The sequence below is a fragment of the Schistocerca gregaria genome, chromosome 5 (genome assembly GCF_023897955.1).
Source record: "Schistocerca gregaria isolate iqSchGreg1 chromosome 5, iqSchGreg1.2, whole genome shotgun sequence".
In the NCBI taxonomy this organism is placed as follows: Eukaryota; Metazoa; Arthropoda; class Insecta; order Orthoptera; family Acrididae; genus Schistocerca; species Schistocerca gregaria.
In genome coordinates this window covers 275,816,522-275,837,093 of record NC_064924.1, presented here as the reverse complement: position 1 = coordinate 275,837,093, position 20,572 = coordinate 275,816,522, and the positions used below count along the sequence as shown (strand labels likewise).

The window sequence follows — 20,572 nt, the reverse complement described above, 5'->3', positions numbered from 1 at the left end:
AACTGTAAAAATGCAACCTTATTCAGACAGTAGATGGAGTACTCGTCTGCAGAAGTGTAGTGTGTCAAGAATCAAACAAGCTAATATTCAGTTCAATAGTCACAGAATTTTCAGTCTGAACAGAGACATAATTTTCTAAGAACATCTAATTCTGCTGAATAGTGAGCACTGCTATAAATTCAAACAATCCAAAAACTAATAATGAATTTTATATTAAATTTCACAATCTATTACTAATAGCACTCATGCAAAGACTTTCTGCACAACCTACAGGAATATCAATATTTACTTACAGTCCTCGATGATATCAGTGACATCCAGTAACTGTGATGGTAATATACGAGGGTACATTTTGAATGACTTTCCAAACCTAGGCATTTGTATAATTAAACAAGAAGGCACCTAAAGTGGGTGAAAAAAAAAACAACAACACAGAACCATTAATTTTACAATAAAGGTAACATTTGAAAAACATGCTGAAACATTCAATATGATTTTATTCTTTTCTCTCAAAATTTATTAAAATTTAACATTTACAACCTGTTGAGGTTACAATATCTTATCACACTGTACGAATTACCTAAAGAAATCAAGATTGCCAGGTATCAATGTTGGATTTTGGGCATTCAACAAAATGGTCAGATAATTTCCAATGCCAATTAACAAAGTAAACTGAGTATCATTCGATAATGAAACCATTATAGCACAGTGGAAAAAGAAAGCACAAACATAAAAACACAAAACAAATTTATATTAAATAATCAAATACATTTGTTGGAAATTATTACAGATCCTAGCAAAATATTAAATGTAGCACATTGTTTCAGTGATACCCCAAGCACCACACCCTGGAGGCTCTTCATATCTTAGTAAGAGCCACAAGTTAAACAAAATTGAGAGAAAATTACTTTGATTGATCTGAGAGACAGGATGTTTGAACACCACAGTCAGGTCACTTCTTTAACCATCTGAAGTTTATCCCCTTTTATTTTGAGCCAGTCCTCCTCAACAACGATGTCTGTGAACATAAAGGTATAAATGACGTGGTAGACAATGTTACTAGTACCTTCAGATGTTTTGCAGATGATGCAGTTTTCTATACGGAAGACCTATCTTAAAAAGAGCTGCACAAATATTCAATCAGATCTTCAAAAGATTTCAAAGTGATGCAAAAATTAGCTACTTGCTTTAAGTTTTAAGAAAATGTAAATTAGTGCACTTCACAAAATGCAGAAAAGTAGTATCCTATGACTACAATATCAGAGTCACAATTGGAATCAGTCAACTCAACTCATACAAATACCTGGATATAGAAATTAGCCGGGCAATGAAACGGGATGAGTACATAAGACTCAGTCTTAGTTAAATTGGGCAGCAGACAACATTTCATTAGCAGGATAGCGGAAAAATGATGTCTACAATGGAGACTGCTTATAAAACATCCATGCACACCATTCTAGTATACTGCACAAGAGTGACGGAAACCATATCAGAAGAGAATTAATTGAGAACACTGAATTCGTACAAAGCAGTGCAGCAGCACTTAAGTCTAACAGGTTTGGTTGAATCATGAGACAGCATCACGAAATATGCATACACATGTAGGCTGCATAAACAGTAAACTCAGAAATACATGTTTTACAATACAAATACTAAGATACCTTCTATCATATGATGATCACATGACCATATATTTTGCTTATACTCACTCACCACTGAAAAATGATGTAGTATTTTGGGGAATCTGTGGAACAAGTCTGAAATCATTTATTGTATAGAAAAAGCTTATCAGACTAATGGAAGGGTGTTCATAACTTAACACTGAAAGCCCATGATGTCAAATGGAGTGCACCACACACACTGGTCTATTAAATAATTTCATGAATAAGTACTAAATGAGGAAAATAGTACAGCCCCCAACATATCTGCCCCATACAGACACCAAAGACATGATTAGTCACGTCACAGTACAAAAAGACGCAATTCAGAAGTGGTATAATGGGAAGAACTCTATTTCATGCACTTTCCAGCTGTTTGCAGAATACCGATGAAGATGTAGAGATGTCACACAATCCTGATTGGCTGCAAATATCTGCAATTTCTTTACTGTGGATTTCAATCTTTTTTTACTGCATTTTTGACAGGAGAACAGTGTGTATTGAACTAACTCTTTGCTATATTCATACTGTGGATTATCTGAAGGATACTATGAGACAGAGCAGGTTAGCCCCTGCATGGCCAGAACTTATTTGCTTTAAAGCCATGAGGGTAGCATGTAAATGCTGATCAGAGCCATGACTAGCTGGTACATGTCTAGAGCAATGAAGGATCCATGTATCTCTCTGAGTCATTAGTTCAACTACATGGGAGTTATGGTACTCATTTAAAAAGGAATGAAATGAATGCTTATATGTTGAATCCGCTGTACTAGACTTGTATGAAGGTAGGTAAGGGACACTTTTAGTAGCAGCTTGCCTTCTTACTCTGAGTATTTTATTTTTCTGTTAAAGTCTAAGAAGTTTCAGAACTACAACTCCATTTTCAAGGACTACTCTAACTTTTTAGGCACTAAATCTGCTTCATTTTGCCACCTATAAGAATAATAAAAATGTCTCAGACAAATGAACAAGCAACTGAGACGCTTTTATCCTCAACCTGATAACCAGCCAGATCGGATATTTTTTCCAGGCTGCGAGGGAACATTCATTTCTACAGAATTTTTTTCCTCCACAACCGTTTTACTCTAATCCTCTATGTCTCTGTGGCTTGAGCAGTTAGGAAAAAAAGTCACTTCACTTATGCGTCACTAATGATGTTTAATGTGTGAGTCTGTGGCCACTTTTGTGTTAAAGACATGTGATGAATATTTACCAAGAAAGTTTCAGGGTGGCTCACTGGAGGCTTAGAATGGAACCTCATGGTAGTCAGGAATCAATGTTTTCCAAGAAGGGCAAAGAGTTAAGAGATACTCAGTCCATCATCAAACTTGCCTTGCACCAAAGGCACACACATCTAGTAGTAGTGGATTTGACCCAACTATTTCCATATTTCCTCCCACTGAGATGTTTCAAGTTATTCATAGTCTTCAACAGCAAGCTGTAGATGGAGGTGTGGTGAGAGGTGGCAACAGGTGGGGTTGTGGTGGGGGAGAACCTACACCAGAAGGTACATCAGTCACAAATACTTCAGCAGAGACCTATCAAGTCTGAAGGAAAAGCACATGTGAAAGAGTAATATTGGAGCCACAAAAGAATGCAATGAAGATGTGTATGTGGTTCAACCAATGCTAATACAAGCAAGCAGGTATGATATGGAAAGCTTCTTTACTGATTGCTCTACAGCTAACATGATATGAGGTTAAAGGAAACATTAGGACAAGAAACTTACCTCTTTAAGTTTTATATCACTGGTTAAAAAGCTCTGGTCGAAAAGCTGCTGAACAGAGGGCAGAACAAGTTGCTCATCCTTCTCAACAAACAGTTGGTAGTGGTATGCTTCCTGACCAGAACTTAACTTTAAAAATGGTTCTGCTTTTAATATCTGGGCAACCAGAGAAGTCAAAAATTCTTCTGGATCTGGAGCAAAGTAACAACAACTTCACTACTTACAGCTATTATGTATATTAATTAAGGAGAATGGTACAAAATAAAAATTACAATAGAAATGATAAAATGAGCACTGCAAAACTGAGAAAGACAATAAAAAGAAACAAACAGGAATAGTTGCAAAACTGGATATTACTTCCAAATATAATTTTTTTGCATGTAGCTAAGGGTATGATGTAAGAAGCTAATGCATCTTAAATGAAATCTAACCGCATCTTGGGTTTAGCAGAAAGAATAACTTCACAAACACTGACACGAAGTTGCAAAAAATGCAAGAGGACCATTCCATTGTTACAGACATAAAATCTGTACAATTTACATTGAAGTATAACTTGAAAATAAAAAATAGATAGACCTAGATATGACACTACTTACAAAAAAGATTTGCAAGTTGTGTTGAATTGCCACCAAACAAATATGACCACCAGTTCACTTTTCACAGAATGAACCAAGCATAAAGGTAAAAATTCACTGCATAGTTGAGGCTTTGACTAGTTGCAAGGTATATATATATATAAAAACTACACACACATACGAGGGTACGCCTACAAACTCAGCAATGCTCTATACTCAAACCTACACTGGTTGTATAGCAGCTGTACTGTGAAAATATGCAGTGCTGTCAACTGAGGAGTGTGACATTTGTGTGACTATTTTTTTCACAATATTTCAACACTGGAAGGTAAGAGTACATCTGCCTGCATGCTGTGCGGGACACATCTTTACATGGTCAGGGCATTGCATTGAGGGCGCAGGCTTATGAACACTGCATTAGAAATTCACAAAAACACTGCTGTGAGAATAGGATCTTATCCAGCCACACCAGGGGGCAAAATTAAGAAGAAGAAGAAGAAGAAGAAGAAGAAGGAGACTATTTGAGAAGCATTCAACAAATGTCGCAGATTTTTAGGGAGATCCCATTTCATGTCATATTTATAATTACAATACGAGAAAGGAACACGTAACCCTCGATAATAATGGTGAGAGGTGATACTGCTACATAATACTGTGGGTATTTGAAGCCAGTATCAAAAGAAAACTTTGACTATATTTTTTGGCTCGATGAAACCTAGGTAAATGTAAGCCACTCAATGAATATAGGCTGGACAGATGATACAGTAACTGGCACAACCCTTTGGAAAAAGATAACAGACATTCTTCCCCATGGAGGTAAATCAGCAATGTACCTGCAAAACTGCATTTTGTTGTTCAGATCAAAAATATCTCTGATTATCATGAAGAAATGGACAGAGGCATATCTCAGCAGTGGTTTAACGACTTGCTTTTGAAAAACTTTAGCAGTCCTTCAGTAACAGTTATGGGCAATGGCTCACATCATTGAACTGTCCTTATAAGGCGCCAACGGTAGCTTCCAGAAAAAACAATTACACGAAGACTGTACCAGACAACTGTGGAAACGTGTTGCATCTGGTGGCTCAAAACAAACCACCTTTACCTCAACATGTTTCAGATGAACTGGCCAAAGAATATGGCCATAGGGTCCTTAAATGGCCACCGTACTACTGTCACTTCAGTTCCGTTGTTCTCATATGGGCTCAAGTTAAAAACTTATGTGGCAACAAACAACAAAAAATGTACATTAGCTGAAGAGGAAAGATAAACCAAACGTCATTATCAGATTGGAATAATAATGCAGTACACACGAAGGAAGTAATAATGAAAGCATGGAAGAATGAATGAGCAGTGAAGAATGATATTGAAAAACTTATTATTTCATTAAATTCTGGCAGCAGTTCTAGTGACAACACAAATGGTAATGAAAGTCTTCCAGACACACGTATCATACACCTGTTAGTGGTATAATGTATTTCGAAATATTCAATCATGTAAACCACTTTCAATTTTCTGTAATGTGTGTCATGTATATGGTTGAACACTTACTTATTGTTATTATTTGCCTATAATGTGTGATTAAGGTATCTTAATGCATCACAGTTACTACAGCAGTAGTGACCCCCCACCCCCAAAATGACCCCTCCACTACCTATAAAGACGGTGTCAACAGTCTTGTGCACACAACTGTTGATCACGTGAGCACATGGCATGTTATGTACAGGACAGTAAATCCACTCCCCATATGGTTAAAAATTAAAAATATCCATTCGGATTTTGATCATGTTAGCTGGTTCAGTGTAGTACTATTTCACTTGCATCCTGTATCATGCATCATAATGTTCTGTTGAAGGATTACCTTTTTTTTCTTTCTTTTTTTGATTAATCTGACCTGTACATAATTCTGGTTCTGGTCACTATGTAGCCCATGTTGACTTCTCTGAAGCATTTTTTCTGCTACAGGAAATTGCTAATGCTTTCTAACGACTTATACAAAATTATCACATGATGACTGTACATGTATTTTCACTTTCAACCATCTGTTTCGAGATGTTTATTGCATAACTGCATTTACAATTCAGTCCATTAATGTGACACTAATACATTCTTTCTCAAAGAGAACTGAAACAGGGCTCTAACAGTACTACAAAAGATTTCTTACATTGAAAACAAAAAAGTGTCTTTTTCCTCCCAAGATATTCCATAGTCCCATTTACTCTGTGCCTCTCTTCTGGATCCATGGACTGGATACCAGACACCCAGCAAAAAGTCAGCATTCTCCTGGCTTTATGCACTACAGCTACATCTTTCCTCATAGACACTCTCTCTAGGAACAGACAAGGTACGCACAGTAGGTCTGTCGATATTTGAGGCCCCTACTTTACTTAAACATCACGGACATCTTTAGATGATGCAACAATTCTTCATATAGCAGAACAGGACTGGATCCACAACATCCTGTTACACTATGTGTCCCCACACTCAAGCTAAAGATGTCACTTTATCATTTTCTTAATATACAATTTAGATGCAGTTCATGGCATGTAATTGCCTTCTTATTAAATTTCCTTTTGATGTTCATTTTATTCCTTGTTACATTGTTACATACGTTAGTATATTTTCTTATATCTCATTTCCCAGGTTGTCATGTAGTGCCCATTATACGTAACTTCTGTATTATTTTGTTACACCATTAATTAGTGTTCCTTAGATACTATAACATAGAGATTCATTTGAATTATTGATGCTACCTGTACCCCCCACCCTCGATTAAAAAAAAATTCACACATTTATTCCTTTAGTGCAAGCTTCAAGTTTCCTTTTATTTGCATATAACATAAAAGGTTATTAATGCTTAAGAGCAAGAATATTAGTTAGTTCCATTTTGTGTTTGATCAACAAAAGAGTACAACTCGAAATGTCATGTTACATCTGGGGATGTATAATCTCCTCAATTATCTTTTTTATTTATGTACAATATTCCCTTCTTTAGCATGATCATTTGTTTCATTAACTCCTGTTTAAATTCTTTTTTATTGCATCACAGCTGAACCACCTCGTTTTTGGGTAAGTACCGCACAACTAACTTTTATTTGTACATGAAAGTGAGTCACCCTCAACTATTTCATAAAAATGGTAAGGACCATTTTTCTAGTGAGTGGACCCCATCAGTTACTACAGGATCCGTCTACGTGCGTAACATCCAATTCCTCATAGGTCCCCATTTTGTGTACTCCTGATTTTTATCGGACAGTACTGGTTAGCAACTTTATGCATCAGGAATGAAGATGTTCGATAACACTATGATTTCAACACCTCCTTTCTTTTCTCTCTATGTATTCTTTGTCCTACTCACTATGCCTGCCCTGCACTACTATTTTCTTTTGTATTTCTCTCGCACAAGTGTTTCCGACGTGCATCGATGATACTTCCTATTTTAACCCACTAGGTTCTTTTATCATAATTTATGCGGGTAATTTCTGCGTCATACATTATTTCATTGATGTATCCTTTATTCCCCCTGAAAATGTGACATAACTAAACTGTCATTTGCCCAAGTCCTTTGTGTCATGACAGTAGTCCATCATCATTGCCATATGCGAAATACTCACCAGTGCAATCCTACTGTTATAGGTCATGAATTCTACTATACAGATTTAAAAAGAAGAGATCCTGTGATAGGAACTTTGCATATGGACAAAGGGAAGATAGATTTGCTACTCCTAATAGAGAAGTAAGAAAAAGAAGTAGAGAGACAGGTATGTTAGGATTAAAGAAGAAGAAAAGAAGATAGTACCCTCCTCATCCTGCACCCCACGGACTCCACCTGCTAATGTACTTCTACATCTACATAAATACTCCGCTAGCCACCAAGCGGTGACCGAGCGAGGTGGCGCAGTGGTTAGACACTGGACTCGTATTCGGGAGGACGGCAGTTCAATCCCGCGTCCGGCCATCCTGATTTAGGATTTCCATGATTTCCCTAAATCACTCCAGGCAGATGCCGGAATTGTTCCTCTGAAAGGGCACGGCCGACTTCCTTCCCCATCCTTCCCTAATCCGATGAGACCGATGACCACGCTGTCTGCTCTCCTTCCCCAAACAACCAACCAACCAACCACAAAGCGGTGGGTGGCGGAGGGCACAATTCGCGCCGACTTCCTTCCCCATCCTTCCCTAATCCGATGAGACCGATGACCACGCTGTCTGCTCTCCTTCCCCAAACAACCAACCAACCAACCAACCAACCACAAAGCGGTGGGTGGCGGAGGGCATAATTCGCGCCGAAGACTTATTAACCCCCTGTTCCACTCGCGGATCGCGCGAGGGAAAAACAACCATGGCACCGGAGAGAGAATCTGTTTGGCATTCCCTATAGAATGCAATGGAATAGGCAAGTATATTCAAATAACTCATCATCAATTGTCATCATAATTTGTGTGCCGGTCTATTTGTTGATCAATACTCAACAGAGGTGAAATAATTACCCATGATTAACCTCCCTTAAAAAAACAAGAATTAACATGCAAACCCAACCATTGTTTTTATCATATGACGGCAAGTAACTAGCCCCTTTGGTCAGCAATCTTACACTATAGGAATACTTAGCCACACTTTCACCATTAAGAATGATCTTTTTTTGCTACTTTGTTTCTTTCTTAGGTTTAATTTATTAGTATCTTATAGTGCTTTAACATATCAATATCATATAATCCTTTTTCTTGAACGATTTCTGGATCAAAAAAGAAAACTGCTGAAGGAAGTGATACACTTAAAGCTTTGTAAGGACCACTATATCAAGGGGAAAACTTTACTCTCTCTTTCTTCAGATTTGACCTACGGTGCACTTCCTTAATTAGTACCAAGTCGTCCACATAAAAGTTAGCTGTCCTAGATTTTTCATTATACGCGCGTTGGAACTTTACTAGTGGCAATTATTTATTTACAGCTTGTACAAAATACGAGGGGCGTTTGAAAAGTCCGTACAAAGTCCGAGAGATGGCACCACCGGCGTTTATTGAGGTCATGTTTAGTTAGTGGCATCTTTTGGAAAGAACGCACACCAAGTTTCAGCCACATTGGTCAATTTCTTTGTGTTCGGCATTCGTGTGAATCAAGAAAGTTGAGAGATTGTCAAAAAATGGACGAAAAAGAATTTTATGTGGTGATTAAACAATACTTTATGAAAGGCAAAATGCCTCAGGAGACTAAAGAGAAACTCGATAAACATTACGGTGACACTGCAACTTTGATTAGAACAGTTTATAAGTGCTTCCAAAATTTTCGGAGTGGCCATATGGGCACAAGTGATGCTGAATGTTCTGGATGCCCTGTGGGGGTTATGACTCCGGAAATCATAGATAAAGTCCATGATATGGTGATGGATGACAGAAGACTTAAGGTGCGTGAGATTGCTAGTGCTGTGGGCATCTCAAATGAACCGGCACATAATATTTTGCATAAACATTGAGAAAGCTATCCTCAATATGGGTTCTGTGAGTGCTCACGATTGACCAAAAATGGAATCATGTGAAGTGTTGCAAGGATGGTTTGCAGCTGTTCAGGAAGAATCCGCGGGACTTTAAGCATTGTTTCGTTGCTGTGGAAGACACACTCTCCTGAGACCAAAGAACAATCTAAACAATGGCTGACCAAGGGAGAATCTGCACAAAAAAAGGCGGAAGACCGTTCCTCCAGCTGGAAAGGTTATGGTGACTGTCTTTTGGGAATCGCAAGGGATAATCCTCATAGACTATCTGGAAAAGGCTAAAACTATTACAGGTGCATACTATTCATCGTTATTGGACTGTTTGAAAACTGAGCTGCAAGAAAAATGCTGGCGACTGGACCGCAAAAAAGTCCTTTTCCATCACGACAATACACCAGCACACACTTCAGCAATTGTGGTCGCAAAATTAATGGAAATAGGATTCAAACTCGTTTCACACCTCCCTATTCTCCAGACTACCCTATTCTCCCTCGAACTAGTATTTGTTCCCCAATTTGAAGAAATGGCTGGCAGGACAAAGATTTTATTCAAACGAGGAGGTGATTGCAGCAACTAATAGCTATTTTGCAGACTTGGACAATTCCTATTATTCGGAAGGGATCAGCACATTAGAACATCGTTGGTCGAAGTGTAAGTCTAAAAGGAGACTATGTCAAAAAAATAAGAGGTTTACCCCTGCACATAAGTAGTTCGAGCGGCGCAGTCTCTAGCAAAATGATGGTGTCAGGTCCTGCAGAAAGTGTCATCACTTCTGTCTCTAAGCTGGTCGTAGGTGCTGTTCCAAAAATGAACAGCAAAGAGACAGAAGTGATGATACTTTCTGCAGGACAATGCTCAAGCATGTACAGTGCAAGCTTTTACTGATTTATTTGACTGATGGGGCTGCTAAGTGCTACACCACCTACTGCACTCCCCTGACTTAGCCCTCGTACATTTAACTCTATTTCTAAACTGAAGGAAACACTTCATAGCAATTGCTTCAGAACTGCTACAAATTCGTCGGGCAATAGACCGCGTCACTCAAACTGTCAACACAACTGGCACTGCTAAGAGTATCCTATGACTTCCACATAGGCAGCAAAGGGTTATACACAATGCTGATGACTACTTTGAAGGTCAGTAAAACTTTGAAACACACATCTATTTTGTACAAGCTGTAAATAAATAGTTGCCACTATTGAAGTTCCAATCCTCGTACTTACGCAGCCATTTATCTACTATTCATTGTAAATTTTCTTTTACAACATTGTCTAAGCTGTCTGCTTGTTGTTGTTCATATCACAAGGGTTGGATTTTGGGTTACATTTACATATGATTATGTAACGTATTCCTTCCAATGCTTAAAGTTTTGGCTAATAAACTGTGGGCCATTATCAGTTAAAAATCTCTCTGCTTTCTCCAACATCAGTAAAATAATTACGCATACAGTGGATTACTGTATCTGAGCTGGCACGTTTGACTGGATATAAAGTTACATATCTGGGCCAACATCCAACCACTACAAAAATATATGTAACTCCACCTCTACTGGTTGGCAAAGGCCCGTCGAAAGCCGATGCTGTTAAATCATGCGATCATTTTGGTATAAATGAATACATCTTATAACCTATGCCCTTATTATTCCTTTTTACTTTCTGACGGGTCTGGCAAGTTCATATCACTTGTGTGGCTTTTTTACTCAAACCTTAAAATTAATAAACTATAATATGTGCTATAAACTTACACTTTCCAAAATGTCAATTTCCATTGTGTCTGAATGCTATTAACTGTAACACAACACTTTAGAGAGTACACAGTTTCCATGTAGAATTGTTTTGGTGTTCTTGTCAAAATAATACTTGATCTATTATTTTCCATGAATGCCTCTCAAACAAGCATGAATCTGCCTATTGATATCACTGAAATTTCATTCTGAAATACATGTATTCACTGACTTCTTGCTTTATACTTCTAGCTACGATACACACTTCATCTTGTATATAACTTATACTTAGGAAATTTACAACAAAAGTAATGCCAGGTCCTCTCATTTGACTGATTTCCTTTATTCCTAACGGTAACCTAGGTATGTGTCTGGTACGATTCTGACAACCTTTAATGTACTTGATTTCACTATCAAATTTTTGAAGAAGAAGTGCACAGTGCATTAACCTGTGGTGTAATAATCTACTCTCCATTAAGAATCTGTACCTGATGATCTGTATAGACTATCAACTTGGATTCCCAAATTAATGTTTCAAATTTTTGTATACTCCACATAATGACAAATAATTCTTTTTCAATGACTGTGTAATTTAACTCATGTTTATCCAGGCTTATACTTGCAAAAGAAATAGTTTTATCTTGGTTCCATTCGTTCTGAAATAACTCTGCAGCTATCCTGTGTTCTGAGGTGTCAATAGTTAGTTTAAAAGGTTCAATCATCAATGGATGTTAAAAAATGGGAGTCTTAACCAATACATCCTTTATACCTTGGAAATCTCTGGATGTATCATTGAGCCACAGCCATACCACTCTTTGCTTAAATAGTGCTGGAAGACGTGGTTAATTAATTTCTTGACCTCATAACATACTTTCTATAAAATCTGGCTAAACGTAGAAACAAACGTAGCTGTTTCACGTTTCTTGGTTCTGGACACTCCTTGATTGCTCTAATTCTTTCAGGGTCAAGTTTAATACCGTTCGCTCCTATAAGATGTCCTAGGAACTTCAGCTCTTCTCAACCAAAATGTGACTGATATTTTGTTAGTGATACCCTTTTTCTCTCAACTTGCTTAGAGTTTTAAGCAAAGGCTTACAATGTTCTTCCCAATCAGTTGAAACCAAAAGGATATTGTCAACGTATATAAAGAGTTCCTGAAGCAACTCTCTACCTAACGCTTGCTCTAGTGCTCTAATAAAAACTAATACTGCAATATTCAGTCCAAGTTGGAGTACTTGAAATTGGTACTATCAACCATCATATAAAAATGTGGTATACTGTTAAGATTCTTCACTTAACTTTATTTGCCAGTAACCATATGTTTAATCCATCGGGGTAAAATACATAGCTTTTGCAAACTTAGCTAATAACTCACCTACACTGACAGGCCTGTCTCTTTCTGTTTCGCTTTGCTTAAAAGTCCTTGCATTGAGAACAAGATGGACACCATCTGTAGTTTTCTTTATTGCTAATAGAGGATTATTATATGCACTAATACTACACTTGATTATATGTTGGTCTATCATTTCATTAATCTCCTCCTAGACATCATTCTTGAGATTAATTGGTACTGGATATGGTTTATAGAAGAAAGGTTCTGCCTTTTTTCATTTTAAACCTACCCTACAGTCGCCCAGACTACATCTTCTACTGGAAAAGTCAACTATTACATGAAATTTCAATAATGAATCTAAACCTAGCAATAATTGCATAGTTATGTTAGATATTATTAATAACATTTGGGTAAGAAAGACATCCAATTCATTTTGCGATTCTTGTTTAATTAGCTTACCTTTATTTCTGGCCTTTTCACCTATATACACTCCAGTTACGGGTAATATCAGTATTTTTCCTTCATTTTGCATGTTGTAAACAACTCTTCGGATATTAGAGAAATTTCACTACCAGAATCTACATATAGCTCTACATTATTCCCACACAGAGTCTAGATACTATAGGCTTAAACATTTCCTCATTATTATGGAGTTCCTCCTCTAATAAACACCTCCTGATTGATATTTTTCTGCTGAAAACTATGTATTTTTCTACAAACGGGTTGCAAGGTGTTCAGTAACATCCTACGTCTTGGCCCTGGACACAGGATTCTCTCTGTTTTCCATGGTAATCATAGAATAGCTACTTTGCATCATATCTTGGTTAGTATTTATAACCTCTGTATGTGGCGCATTACCCTGTGTCGTCATGTTACTTTTGAAATACAAACATCTGAGACAACTTAACCTGGTTATTTTCATCTGATTTTATTTTGTTCGTACTGTTAGCACGTAACTGCTGTAATTATTTTCCTTCTTTTACTAAATGTACCTGAACTTTTACATGGTTACCAGTTTGTATTATTACTGTTTCTCTCCTGGTCTTGCTGCATTTAATTATTGTCTGTATTTAGTGTCTAGCCTTCAATATAGGATAGTAAATCTCCTACATTCAACAATCCTCTACACCATATTTCTTTTAGGACAGTATGGCACTCTACATTTCAACACTTTACAACTAAGGGAGTTTCATCCAATACAGCATCTAAATACTTCGCTACAGTTAATGCAATTTGATATATTTCTTGTGTACCAATGAACTATTTTAGTACTTTGGATCTAAAACATGTAATGTTAGCTTCTATTTCCTCTTAAACTTGTCCTGGAAATCTCCCATGATTTAAAATCATCAGAATGAGCAGTACTGCTTTCTGCTGCATCTCTGGATAAATGTCATAACGTGAAATCTATCTTCTTGTGATCACTCCACTTACTAAGTGATGATTAAATACTCTTAAGAAATAAATGGGGACAACTTTCCTTTGGGCTTAAACTTAGGCGAACTGTTTCGACAAATCATCTACCAGATCCACAGGTAAACAACAACCATATCCAATTTGTTCATTTTGCATGTTATTTTCAAAGTTTTTAAAATTCTTCTTAGCAATGTGTAGTCTTACCTTTCAAGGTGGTCGAGCTATTCTGTAAACTGATGGTATCTTTTACAGAAGTTTTGAAGCTGAGCTTCCAAAAGAGTTAAGTGTGTCTAACTGCATATTCGCATCAGAAATTTCCTCCTTGTATCATATCATATTTTGCATTCCTCTGAACTCCTTAACGTCAAAGACAACATTTTGAAATTTGTGCTCGAAGTCTCAAATTTAGTGTTTAAGGTGACAAACCATTTTTTTTATTATTGTCATTATTTTCTTTCAATTAATCATTTAAACCTGTTATGAGAGTACTAGTTTCTTCTAATGTTTGATTAATGCTTTCCATTAACTGTTTATAATTATCAGCTAGCTCTTGCTTTAGCAACTAAAGTATTTTGCTCGTTTGTTTCCGAAGTCATGTTATGTGATGCAATAGGCATAAGAAAAAATCCACTCACACATACACTATGACAAAATTCAATGCTCACAGTGTGTAATATCTCGTCAAATGGTTGCTGCTTCTGCCAGCTAATGACAGCATGCTGTTGGTGCTTGTAGACTGTAATTAGGCGACTATATACCTTCAGTAGTCAAAGATAGCCCTGGGTTGTTGCATTCTGCTGTATCTGTAGCACGAACATGCTACAGTAGCAATGACTTCAGTGTCTTGCAGATAAGATCTCTGTTCAAATTCTTCTTAGTAATTTGAATGGGATTTATCCCTTTTTCATGTCAAATAACTCTGCAATATTGATGATATTCGCTAACAATTTACAATTTAAATTCACAACTAACTGTATGGCTCTGTATTGTTGCTTCTTTTCTTGTTGCCCCTGTAGCAATTCTTATCTTCTTGATATATGTGCTCTTTGTCTATTTAGCAAATTCTAAGTCATTAATGCTATTCTTTCTAATTTTTCTCCAAAAACACTGTCACCATATACAGTAAAAAAAAGTATCAATTTGGATGTTGGTCATTTTAGTTAGTTAAAAGCTAAAGCTTTCCGGCTAACGACTTATACCAAATTATCAAAAGACGACTGAACATGCATTTTCACTTTTGACCAACTGTTTCCAGATGTTTATTGCATAACTGCATATGCAATTAAGTCCATTAAGATGACACTAACACCTTCTTTCTCTATGGGAAGCCTCTGTCTAACAGTACTACATGAGCTTTATTACATTACAATCAAAGAACAATCTGTTTTTCTCCTAAGAGACTCCATAATCTCATTTGTCCTGGGGCCATAGACTGCGTACTAAATGCCCAGAAAGTAGTCAGCATCCTCCCGGCTTCCACACACTAGGCTACATCCTTCCTCCTATGCCCCCTCTCTAGGAACAGAGGCAGTACACACAAAAGGTCTGTTCATATTGGACTCCCCTACCTTACTTAAACATCGCAAATGTCTTTAGCTGATGCGACAATTCTTCACTAGTGGAACAGGACTTGACCCAAAACAGCCTATTACACTACATCTACATGGTTACTCTGCAATTCACACTTAAGTGCCTGGCAGAGGGTTCATCAAACCATTTTCATACAATTTCTCTACCATTCCACTCTCGAATGGTGCATGGGAAAAAGGAACACCTAAATCTTTCCCTTCAAGCTCTGATTTCTCTTATTTCATTATGATGATCATTTCTCCCTACATAGGTGGGTGTCAACAAAATAGTTTAGCATTCGGAAGAGAAATTTGGTGATTGAAATTTGGTAAATAGAAAACCGCCTTCGTTTCAGTGACTGCCACCCCAACTTGCATATCATATCAGTGACACTCTCACCCCTATTGCGCGCTAACACGAAATGAGCTGCTCTTCTTTGCACTTTTTCGATGTCGTCCATCAATCCTACCTGGTAAGGATCCCACAACACGCAGCAATATTCCAGCAGCATACGGACAAGTGTAATGTAGGCTGTCTCTAGTGGGTTTGTCACATGTTTTAAGTGTTCTGCCAACAAAGCGCAGTCTTTTGTTTCGCCTTCCCCACAATATTATCTATGTGGTCTTTCCAATTTAAGTTGCTCATATTTGTAATTCCTAGGTATTTAATCAAATTGACAGCCCTTAGATTTGTGCGATTTATCGTATAACCAAAATTTATCAGATTTCTTTCAGTACCCATGTGGATGACCCCGCACTATTTTTTTGTTTAGTGCCAATTGCCACTTTTCACACCATACAGAAATTCTCTCTAGATCACTATGCAATTGGAATTGATCATCTGATGATTTTACTAGACGGTAAATTACAGCGCCATCTGCAAACAATCTAAGGGGGCTGCCAAGATTATCACCTAGATCAGTTATGTAAATTAGGAACAGCAGAGGGCCTATGACACTACATGCAGAACGCCAGATATCACTTCTGCTCTACTCAATGATTTACCGTCTGTCACTACAAACTGCGACCTCTCTGAGAGGAAATCACGAATCCAGTCACACAACTGAGACAATACTCCATATGCACGCAATTTGGTTAACAGTCGTTTGTGAGGAACGGTATCAAAAGCCTTCTGGAAATCTAGGAATATGGAATCGATCTGAGATCCCTTGTTGACACCCACCACTGCCATTTGTTAATCACCGAGTAATTTTAATCAGAGTTTATACAGTGAGTGATTACCTTTTTCCTAAACATAACTTGTTTTCCTCCTCCTGGTATTTTAAAAGGAATGTAACAATGTAATAAAGCCTAAAGAGTTTGTCTGTCCTACTGAAAGTGAGTTGATTGGGAGGGAATACTTGGTCGATTTTGATAAATGTATAGGATACTGATCAATTAACCACAGTCTTATTGAACAAGTCATGGACGTACAAGAATGGAAGAAGCAACATGGAGAACTTACAGAAGGATCCCAAGGACACAATATGATGCTAGCAGTAACAATAATGGGAACATATTACAAAAAGGAACAAAATAGGTTAATATTGTTTTGTGAGTAAAGTTTAAGGGCCTATAGCACAATGCAGTTACTGAACTGTATCAATACTTGGTGTGGTACGAATAGGGAAATCACATGAGTGGGGGAGCAAGTGTGAAAAGTTTCAACATATTGCACAATATTTTTCAATAACGTTAATGATGACTGGTAGTATAACAAGATTAACATTTTATTTTATTTTCACGTATACAATGTCTAACGAGCTATGTTTATCAGTTACGAGAGCAATGCTCCAAATAGTTTTCCTGTAATTAATTTGAGTTTAAAAAGTCACACTGTGTAGAAATAGAAAGAAAGTAGAGAATGGTTCAAACGTGTACTTTTCAAGACTAAAAGAAGTTCTAATGTTACTGTTACTTTTATTCAAAAATATACATTTTGTAAATTCTGTTAGAAGTTTATTGAACTGTCACATTATATACCATTACTTCCCTGACTTGCACTTTACCCTGGCATATTTGCTTACTGATCATTTTCTAGATATGACCAGTGAGCAACTTCCTCATTATGGTCATTCAGCAACCTGACCATATCTTGTGGACTTTCATACAAAACAGGAATAAATCTCTGTCGACCTCTCTGATTCTATTCAGTGATGTATCAAAGTTGTGGACATTTCACACCATACTGATTTCTTTAAGTTTTAAATTGTGTACAGTTCTGTAATCTTAATTAATTGGGCATTCCCATGCACCTGATCTGTGGTATCAAACTTCATTTTAGACACAAGTATCCTTTTTTGTGTTGCAATATTTCAGACACAAGTATCCTTTTTTGTGTTGCAATATTTCAGACACAAGTATCCTTTTTTGTGTTGCAATATTTCAGACACAAGTATCCTTTTTTGTGTTGCAATTTTCACCAATGTCAGCCCATTGTTGTGACAACTCTCTCCACACATAGTCTATTCTATGACAGTCTCTCCATATCTGCACTAATACTACAACACACTTTCATTTTACTCTGCTGAATGTTTCAATTCTCACATGCCTGAAACCCAAGCATGTTAATGTGTCTACTTCAAGGACACAGGGATGCACATTGGCTCCAGATCAAATAAACCAAGCAAGTGAACGAGGGAGGACAGTGTGCCAACCAACCTGTATGTGGCTTTTAGGCAGTTTTCCACATCCACCTAGGTAAATATTGGGCTTACTCTCACACCCGCCTCAGATAGACCAGAGCTTGTAGAATCTTTAAAATACTTTTGGAAGCTTACATGCTGGTATGGTTGTTTGCCTGCAAAATTGGAAAAGTGCCAAATTTTTCCAACCAGGCAAGTGGCTGGATATAGAGGATAGGATATGAAAGAAAACATATAAACTTCCCTTTACTCCTAAATCAACTATGCTTCTAAGTCTCAAGATTTATTCCATCAACTATCTCTTCTTTAATTCAAATTGTATCAGAAAGCTCTTTTCTCCACAATTTGATGCAATACCTGTTCATTAGTAACTCAACCTACCCATCTCCCATCTAATCTTCAGCATTATACTGTAACAATACATTTCAAAAGCTTCGAACCCCTTCTTGCCCAAACTGTCTATCATCCAAGTTTCACTTTCATGTATGGCTAAATTCCAAACAATACTTTAATTTATATCAGATGTCAACAGATTTCTTTCTCATAAATGCTTTGCTGGGGACAGGGGGGGGGGGGGGGGGAGGGGGAGGAGGAGGAGGAGGAGGAGGAGGAGGAGGAGGAGGAGGAGGAGGAGGATGGGTAAGGGGATGGCTAACAGTTGTGATTGCTACAAGGGAGTCAGCAGGGGCATGGGACAAGAACGCAACATGGCCCCAACACTGGTGAATTTGTTCAATACACGATGATATGCGATGATTTAGAGGATGGGACAGGGAGAGAGTGACAAAATGACAAAAGTGAGGAAGAGGAGATAATAGAAAGAGGATGTAGGCGGAGGGAAAGTGAAGTAAGGGACATGGGGTAGGGTGGAGGTGGGTGTGGAGTATGTGGTTTTGTTCCTGTAATTCTCCAGACCTCCCACAAGCCCACCAATCTCAAACAACTGAATTCTATCTGGCAAAAACGAATACTTTCAATCTATAGCACAGACAGCACAGAAAAATTAATAGTTCAAAACAGTACAAGTATTAGCAGTATGAAATAAGAAACTAATTAAGGAGAATGACAGAAGAAGGCTTGTAATGTAAATGGAAATAAAAGCATAGGTATTCTGTCAAGATGTGTTAGGTTAAGGAGGCACAATACAGAGTTGTGCAAAGCAGATCTACATCCAATTAAAAAATCTACATAGCATTTAGTATAGTGGTTGTTAGCAAAAAAGAGGGGTCACATTAACATCATACCTTTCTCTTCACTTGTTAACCCTGTAACTGAACTTAAATTCTCAAGCAAAGTCCGCAACTTCATTACTCTGTCGGCTCTTACATAGAGATTCTGCCGCAGGGGATTAACGATTTCTTCCCTCAAAACTCGCTGCACTTCATCATACTGTTTGATATCATTCTCTGTTGGAGGTCTGAACAACAGACTGTCAAAGGCGCTGGAAAAAAAAAATTCAAACATGTTCTAATGTATTACAGACGTAAATAAGCGTGCAAAGTAACCAAGTTAAATAGTGAAGAAATTCATACCTGGTAAAAGTAAACATACTGAAAAGAGTAGCATCTAAGTAGCACGAATTATGATGACCCTGGATGCCCCTGAACTTGCCACAAAAGGACTCTGTATCGCCCTTCCACCTTAGTGGTGGGACAACTCCAGGGATAACAGGGCAATCAATCTGACCAAAGCCTGTAACACATACATCACTTTATAAAATTCCAGCAACTCAAATGAGAACAGACACAATACTGTGCATGGAAATGTAACATACAATTGCCCAACACATAATGGGTGTGGTCTTCATGGATCTCACAGCAGGGTACGATACTGTCCAGCATCGGTTACTCCACACAAAATTATACAATATGATCAAGAATGCCGACGCCAGACTAATCAGCACCCTCCTCCAAAACAACAGGTTTTTTGTCGAATTTCAAGGACACCACAGTCGCTGGAGAGTGCAGAAAAATGGTCTACCTCAGGGAAGTGTCTTGGCTCTACTTCTCTTCACCATTCACACCAATGACGAACTATTGACCTCGGGCGCAAGGAGATTCTTATATGCAGATGACCTAGCCCTTGCTACGCAGAGTTCATGCTTTGAAACAGTGGAAAGAAACCTGAAAACTGCAATTAGAACACTGTCAAACTACTACATTCAGAACCAACTCAGACCAAACCCTTCGAAAACACAAGTGTATGCCTTTCAAGTAAGGAACAGGGAAGTTAATTGTGAGCTACAAATTGGTCAGGCGTCCAACTCTAACATCATCACACCCCTAAATACTTGGGAGTCACTCTCGACAGAGCTTTGACATTCGAAACCCACTGCAAGAACACGAAAATGAAAATCTACACTCAAAACAACCTAATTCGCAAACTATCTGGGACACAGTGGGGCTCACATCCACAAACTATTCGCTCTTCTGCTATGGCA

At 37.7% G+C, this 20,572-nt stretch overlaps 1 protein-coding gene across 8 annotated transcripts in view; it reads right to left on the bottom strand.

Moving 5' to 3' along the window:
* Nucleotides 1-20,572, bottom strand: part of LOC126273178 (uncharacterized) — a 131,571-nt gene that overhangs the window by 15,863 nt on the left and 95,136 nt on the right. For 7 of the 8 annotated variants that reach the window (XM_049976669.1, XM_049976668.1, XM_049976667.1 and 4 more), the window contains 4 exons: nt 19,665-19,824; nt 19,377-19,573; nt 3,388-3,575; nt 294-402 (listed from right to left, as the gene is read on the bottom strand). In XM_049976669.1, coding sequence (XP_049832626.1) covers nt 294-402; nt 3,388-3,575; nt 19,377-19,573; nt 19,665-19,824 — 654 coding nt within the window. Of the gene's footprint in view, nt 1-293; nt 403-426; nt 1,019-3,387; nt 3,576-19,376; nt 19,574-19,664; nt 19,825-20,572 lie in introns of those variants that run through there. The other variant, XM_049976675.1, reaches the window with a different exon arrangement.